This window comes from Bubalus kerabau, chromosome 23, assembly GCF_029407905.1.
Source record: "Bubalus kerabau isolate K-KA32 ecotype Philippines breed swamp buffalo chromosome 23, PCC_UOA_SB_1v2, whole genome shotgun sequence".
NCBI lineage: Eukaryota > Metazoa > Chordata > Mammalia > Artiodactyla > Bovidae > Bubalus > Bubalus kerabau.
In genome coordinates, this window is record NC_073646.1 from 43804311 (window position 1) to 43811938 (window position 7628).

Below are 7628 nucleotides of genomic sequence, written 5' to 3' on the forward strand. Positions count from 1 at the left end.
ATGCCGGGTTGACCTTCGGTTCTCACAAACCGGCACGCTTGCTGCCTCTCGACGTGTCCTAGAGAAGAAGACATCGGATTCCATAGTAGATCAGCGTCTTGGACGAGCGACGGCACGACAGCCACAACAAGTGGGATGGATACACACAAACGTTGGTTTCTTTTGGACTATGAGCCCACCTCTGTTCGTGTGTGTGTGTGTGTGTGTGTGTGTGTGTCTGTGAGAGAGAGAGAGAGAGAGAGAGAGAGAGAGAGAGAGAGAGAGAGAGGGGCCTTTGTGGTTCTAAAGCAAGAAGCACTGAGGAGTGAAGACATTCTTGAACGAACATATTTTCCTTCATTTCAGTCGTGATGGTGCCATGATTTGGAGGACGACGTGGACTGTTTCGGGGTAGATGATTTTAGAAGGCTGTGAAGGGACTTCCCTGCCTGGTGGTCCAGTGGTGAAGAATCCACCTGCCGAGGAGGCAGGGGACAGGGTGTTTTCGATCGATCCCTGATCCGGGAAGATGCCGCCGGGCTCCGGGCAGGTTCGATACGAACCTACAGAACGGACAGTGCCAGGCGTGAAGGCGAGGGCAGACGGACGGGGGACTCCGGACGAGGATGACTGACACGGACGGACACGGACGTCTCCGTGTAGGTGGGTCGTGGCCGGCACGCTCCTCTGGGGCAGGATGTTCCTAGGACCGTTGGGGAGCGTGCGCGCGCGCGTGCGCGTGGGAGGAGCAGGGGACCGAAGGGCATTCTCTGTCCTCTCTGCTCCACGGGGCCCGCGGGACCCTAATCGGCTCCAAGAGAGGATGCCTCCGATGGAAAGACAAACCCACACGTGAGGGACCCTCCCTTCTGGTTCACTTGGATTCTGAGAGCGTGACGGTCAGGTGCACTCAACGCTCTGGATGTCTGTGCTTCCTGAGATCCCGGCCTACTCACGGGAAGGACCCGTGGAGCCGGATGAGATCTCCCTCTGCACGGCGGCGGCGGCTCCAGGGTGCACACGTTTCAGTGGCTACGGCTTGTGGACATCGCACCGAGAGCCTAACCCCCGGTGTGCCCGACGCCTGTGTCCACGATGGGTGAACAGTTCTAAGTGCGGGAAGCCCCAAACTTGCCACTGCCTGTTCGATCCGCAGGGACTCTGCGAAGAACAAACGTGCCCGGTCTCCTGACCGATTCCCCTTTTCGGAGCCAGCCTGGTGCGTGATCTCTTTTCCAGGCCTCAGGCACACACTGGCGCTGGGGAGCTGTGTCCCTGTTCCTCCTCCTCCTCCTCCTCTTCCTCCTCCTCCTCCTCCTCCTCTCTGTCCCCACCCTTCCCCCCCACACGCAGGCTCCCCCACCCCGCCTGGCCCCGGCCCGTCCGGGTCTCCCCCACCCGCAGACAAGGCCAGGAAAAACACGGTCCCCGAACGACGCAGCCGAGAAACAGTGGAAGTCCACTTGGATGCTGTTAGGAGACACCTGAGCATACCTAGGCCAACACTGCCACCGTGTGGGGTGAGAGGCCAGCGCGAGAGGAGCTCGACAGTTCAGAGGAGGGGGAAGAGGAGCAGGAGGGGGAGAGGGCGGCGGGGGGTGGCGGTGGGGTGGGTTGGGGAGGGGAGGGACAGGCTGAAGCTGTCTCAGGGCGATGACGTGGATGAAAACCTTCCCCTTCAGAAGGGCGCTCCAAAGAGATCGTGGCGGCGGGACCTGGAGAGCACAAAGGGCTTCGTTTTGGAGGCTGATCTTCAAGCTGGGAGTGGGGTGGGGGGTGGGGGGAGGGGGATCATCCAGACAGAGGAAAGACACCAGGCCCGAGAAGGCAAGAGAGATGCTTTACACAAGTGAATCGGATGCTTTTCTGTCCATGTGTTCCCTAATCACACTCTCACGGAAAGCCAGCCAGCCAGCCAGCCAGCCAGCCACCATCGTGTCGCTCCTTTTCTGTTCTCTACATTTTGAACGGCGAGTGAGCGAGAGAGTCTTCCAATGGTTTGAGAGGAGTTTGGAATGTCGTGGGACCATGGTACTTTTCAGCCATGGATGAACGTGACGGCTTCTTTTGTCCGCTTCGGCGTTCAGGGTTATCCCGAACTCCCCCTGCCGAGTGAGGCCTGTGTATCGCTGTGTGCTGGAGGACACCGTGCTGTCCACATCTTGATCTTGGACTGAACAAAGCCACCTTGGGGAGTGTGTTCGGTTGCTTGGCTTCGTTTCCTTTCCCTATGGCACTCACCTGACCGTCCTGTCCACTCTTGGGATCGTTCATCTCCCCCTCCCCCTCAAGGCAATCGGGTCCTTTTCTTTCTCCTCCTCCTCACCCTAGTTTCTCCCCCCCTCCCCCCCCCCCCCCACACACACAAGTCCCACTCTTCTCAAATAGACGTCTAACTGACTGCCAACCTTTTCTTTTGCCTTCTTTCCTTCCTTCCTTCTTTCCTTCCTTCCCTCCTTCTTCCTTTCCTTTTATTTTGGGGGGGGGGGGGCGGGGGGCGGGGGGCGTTCCCCCTTTAATTTTCAGCTTGTACAGACGATGTTTTCGTGTAGCACATGACACAGCGATCACCAGGATACATCTAGTTAGTGACTGTCCGTCACCACTTGGTGTCACGGCAAATGACATTTGCCATTTGGTGTCAAGACGTGCCCGCGACTCATGCATTTCATAAGTGGAAGGTTGCACCGCTTCGTCTGTCTCCCTCACCAGTGGCACTCACTCATTCTCTCCCACCCCCAACCCCCGCCCCTCCCTCCTCTGGCCAACCCCCACCCCCCCCGACCCCCGTGTGTTCCTTTGTAGTATCTCTGAGCCTGTTTCTGTTTGGTTCTGTTCTGTTCACGGTGTATGGTTTGGTAGGTTCTGCATGGAAACGACTGATCTGAGGTATTTCATGTAGCATAATACCCTCTAAAGGTCTCTCCAGGTTCCTGCAGACTGTGAGATTTCATTCCCTTCTGGTGGTTGAGTCCCATTCCTGTGTGTGTGTGTGTGTGTGTGTGTGTGTGTGTGTGTGTGTGTGTGTGTGTCTGCATGCCCGTGTGCACGCGCGCACGTGAATAGATCCAGGCGTAGGCACACAGACAGAGTTCTAGCATGATGTGTGAACGGATGTCTACCTAGGGATAGGGGTCGATCCCTCACATACACACGTCCGTATCTTCTTTGTCCCCTCCCTCCGTGGGCACCCTGTGGAGCTGCTGGGTTGGGTCGAATGGGGGAATCTTTGGGGGAGGGTACATCGCAGGACTCTTTTCCCTAGGGATGTGGTTTCTCTGTCTGTGAGGCGCCAGGGGATGAGATCTGATCTCTCTGAGTCCGCCCACAGTTTTCTCAGCTGCAGAAAAGACGCGTTCGATCCATCAGGAGCCACTGTCCTCTGAGGGTTCGAACTTGCTGTCGTGAGCGCGATTCCCGGCTCCCGGGCCTTTCCCCTCCGAATGAGAAGGATCATTGTCCAGGGAAACGCCCCGGGGTGGGGTGCTTCCGTGAGCCCGCCCCCACCCCCAGCAGCCCCAGCCCAGCCCAGCCCAGCCCAGCCCAGCCCTGCCGTGGATGTGTGTTCTCCCTTGTGCTTCTGGGTGTCTGTCTGTTCTACCTTTCTTTGGAAGGAAGGGGTCTGTTCGGGCCTCCTGCCCACTTCGCTCATCGGGGGTTGTTTCCCTTTTGGAGGTTGAGGTGTCTGACGCCTTGATCGGTGTTGGACAGAAAAGCCCCTTTTGCAATATGCTTGTGCTTTCCCCGTATATACGGGCGTGTGCGCGCACACGACAGACAGACAGACAGACAGACAGACACACACACACACGCGGATGTGTGTTTCCGTCCGGGTATGTACGTGTGTGTCTGTGAGTATATATATGTACGTATATACACCTATAGATAAACACACACGCGCGCACGTAGACATCCACGCAGACACATGGCTATAGATGCACACGTACACTGATGCATATGTCCACGTATGTATACACACGCGCGTTTGCGTACGTGTATACATGTGTGCGCATCTATGCACATCAACCTGTGTATAGGCACTCTGGATGCACGCGGGCACCTGTACATACGTACATGGGTGCACGTCTACGTGTGTGTGTACATATATATATATATATATATATACACATATATATATATACACACACATACACACACGTGCGTATGTAGGCACATAGACACGCGTACGTCTGTGTGGATGTACATATGCTCTATGTAGACGTCTACGTATGCGTCCGTACGTATGCATACATGTGTACATACACGTGTGCACATACACACGCAGATATGTGTGTCTATGCAAGCATGCACCTATGGGTACGCATAGACGTGCATCCACACCTGTGCGCAGACATCACACGTATACACACGTGTGCATCTATATGCGTTGACACGTCCGCATGTATTTGTATGTGTGTGCCTATGTATCCCGACGTCTCTGCACATGTGAGCACGTGTATTCACGCCTGTGTCTATCCGTGTACGTAGGTGTATAGAGGCCTCTGTATGCGTATATACACGCAAGCATACACGCACACTAGAAATGCCTAGGCATACACGTGCGCACACAGACACGTGCGTGTACGTGAGCATGCCCTTCGTACGTGTGTGTGTATACGCATGCGTGCACGTCTATATAGACGCGAATACGCGTGCATATACATATGTACACGCGTATATGCACATGTGTATGCATTCTCTGTCCCTCTCCCTCTCCCTCTCCCTGTCTCCCTCTCCCTGTCTCCCTCTCCCTCTCTCCCTCTCCCTCTCTCCCTCTCCCTCTCTCTCTCTGACTTTTAAGCTGCCAGGACAGTTCTACGACTTGACTTTCCTGCCTGGTGGTTTTGTTTCATTTCGTTCCTGAGCTACGTCAAAAAGGTATTTATTCATTGAGTTGGCTGTTGTCATGGGACCCGGGGTTTATTTAGTGGATCCCTATGGACCCGGTCCTCCTCACCAGCACGCCCCTCAACACCACCCCCCACCCCCCCGAACCCCCACCCCTCCCGCCACCCCCCGCAGCCCTGCCACCGCCGCCCCCCCCCCCCCCCCCCCACCAGACCTCCCGGGCCGTCCGCCTTTCCGGTGTTTGTGGCCAGTGAGTTTGAAATCCATGGTCTCCTGACCTCAAGTGCACTTTCCCCACCCACCCGCGCATGCTTGTGTGTGCTGTCTTTGGACTTTGTCACGGTGCCTCGACCCAGGTTGAGTTTTGTTTTCTCTTCTTGGGGGGTCCGAGTGTCTCCTTCTTTTCCTTTCTTGCTCCTAGGCTTGCGTGTCCGTGTCTGTGTCTGTGTGTCTGTGTCTGTGTCTGCTTTCGAAAGTCCTGCTTTGTTCTCTCAGCAGCGCTTGCCTGGTTTCGTTTTGCCGGTCCCTCCCTCCCTCCCTCCCTCCCGCCCCCCTCTTTCGGGGGCCCGGGGGGCCGGGGGTTCCTGGGATGTCACTGGTGCCCCTCTCTCCGCCCACCCCGCCCCGAGCCCCCGCCGCCCGCCTGCGTCTCCGTGGCATGTCCCCCCACCACCCTGGAATCGCGTGGGGGATCGCGTCTCTTTCGTGGCAGCCTCCAGGGGAGAGATCTCCCGGCTCCTCTCCCTTCCTCTGCGGCCGGGGTCGCGTCGCGTCGCGTCGCGTCGCTCGGCGGCGGAGGCTCCGGGCCGAGCTCGGGCGTTTGGGCGGCCGGCGCTGTGGCGTCCCCGGCGGCCGGCGACAGCGACCCGTCCTCGGGACGTTCGAGCCGGTTGTCGGGAGCCACCTGGCGGCCGCTTGTATATTGTCCCTCGTCCTCCGGAGCTTCGGCGAGCCCTTCAGGAGGGTTGTGACTCAGCAGCCGGGCCCGAGGCAGAGCTCTCAGTCACCGGCTACGCTGGCGGCGACAGTCCCGGTGGCGCCGAGGCCTAGGGACGTCCTGCTGTCGCCGGAGATTGGTTCTCTAGGTTTCTGAGGAGGGTGATCGTCGCGGCGCTCCGGGGCCGGGCTCTGGGGTGGCCGGACCGGGTCGACCAGCATCTCCCCGTGCCCCTGTGGCCGCGGAGACGGACCGGCCGGACCCTCCCAGGGACGGGCCGCCGCGGTGGGCAGGGAGAGGGTCTTCCCTGCCCGGAGCGCCTGGACTCGGGCTCGGCGGTCCGGACTCCTCCTGGGCCGCCCTCAGGAGCGTTTGCTTCGCCCTCGGCCCCGCTCCGGAGGTGGGGACCGGCCCGGACTGTGGCTTGGAGGTCGCCGGAGGGCGCACCTGGGTCCGGGCCCTCGGGTGCTTTCTGAACGAGGTGCTTTCCGCGTCGCACTCCGGAGGTGGGGACCCGCCCGCCGCAGTCGTGAGGGTTGACGGGGAGAGGCGGGCGCGTGTGCGGTCCCCACCCCCACCCCCCCCCCCCCAACCCCACCCCGTGGGGTCCGGTGGCCGAGGCGTCTCCCGGCACACATGCTGTTACTTTTTCAAAGTCTCGATGGGTTCGGAGACGGGGATGGACCGGACCCTGCTTCCGCGGGTGGCCGGGGAGGGCGCGCTCGACCCTTCAGCGTGCCCTCGTGGGTCTCGGTCGTCGGACGTGACTTTGTCTCACCCCTCCCCAACTCCCTGAATCCCGGTCAGGAGGTGGGGACCGGCTCGGGCCGTCCTGGGTGCCCCATCTAGGACGGTCTGGGCCCCGGGCGCGGTCCCTGGTCGGGGCCCGCTCGTCTCGTTGGAGGCGCCTCGCTGACGGTTCGTTCTTCTTGTTTCTTGATGCCCATTGAAGCCAAATCCCCTTTCGGAGACTCCGACGGACCGGTACCCCTACCGGTTTGGGCGAAGTGGGGAGGGCACCCCGGGCCAGCTCCCTCTCCCTTGGTGGGTGTCCGCGGCCCCACTTGGGCCACCACACGCCCGGTCCCCCTGCTCCCCTCCCCCCGGTCGACCAGATGAACCCGCCCCCCCCCCCCCCCCCCCCCCCCCACGCAGAGAGCTCCGGGCCTGGTGTTTATGGGGTAGCGCTGGGGACAGGTGGCCGGGCCAAGGTTCCGGGGTTCCTCCATGCGAGTCGTGGATGGGCCCCGCTGTCGGCTGCTGTCATTTCGTCACCCTTAATGGGCCTTTTTTACCACCAGGTAAGTGCTGACACGGTCTCCTTCGGTGTCTGCCGCCGAGGACTTTGGGTCTCTAGATGCACGCGGGGCTCTGAGCCTTCGGGCCGCCAGCTGGTGCCCGGTTCGGCCCTTGCCGCTGGAGCCGCCCGCCTGGGCCTGTGCGCCGGCTCCCGTGCGGTGGTGGTGGTGGTGTCTAGCTGACCCGACCCGTGGTGCCACCTCCGGTCTCTGGGCGACCCGAGGGTGGCGGGGCGAGGCGCTGTGGGTCTTCTACCCTGTGCGCTCCCCGCTGCGGGCACCCGGTGAAGGCTGAGATGCGACCCCCGCCCTATGGGCTCCGTGCCACGTGTCAGGCGTTCTCTTCCTGGGGTCGTGGGCCGCTCTCGCCTGAGGCGAGGTGGGGGGGCGGAGGTTGCCGGTGGGGCTTAAAGCGGGCCCCTCTGGTGACTGTCCTCGCCGCGCCTCCCCCCTGCTCCACCTTGGCTCAACCGATCGATGTGGTGTGGTCGTGCTCTCCCGGGCCGGGCCTAAGCCGTGCCAGACGAGGGACGGGCGTTCCTGGTGAACGCGTCCGCTCTTCTCGG

The 7628-nt window shown here is 60.7% G+C and overlaps 1 protein-coding gene across 1 annotated transcript; it reads right to left on the bottom strand.

Annotated features, from left to right (window-relative positions):
* Positions 1-1753: 1753 nt before the first annotated feature.
* LOC129637380 (uncharacterized) lies at positions 1754-4404 on the bottom strand. Its single transcript, XM_055561494.1, has 2 exons — positions 2755-4404; positions 1754-2294 (listed from the first exon to the last, which is right to left on the bottom strand). The coding sequence occupies exon 1, from the start codon at positions 4238-4240 to the stop codon at positions 3098-3100; it is 1143 nt and encodes a 380-aa protein (XP_055417469.1). The 5' UTR covers positions 4241-4404; the 3' UTR covers positions 1754-2294; positions 2755-3097.
* Between the last annotated feature and the right edge of the window lie 3224 nt (positions 4405-7628).

Excerpts from the sequence above, each read along its gene's own strand:
- LOC129637380 (XM_055561494.1), bottom strand. The coding sequence starts at position 4,240 with ATGTACACATGTATGCATACGTACGGACGCATACGTAGACGTCTACAT.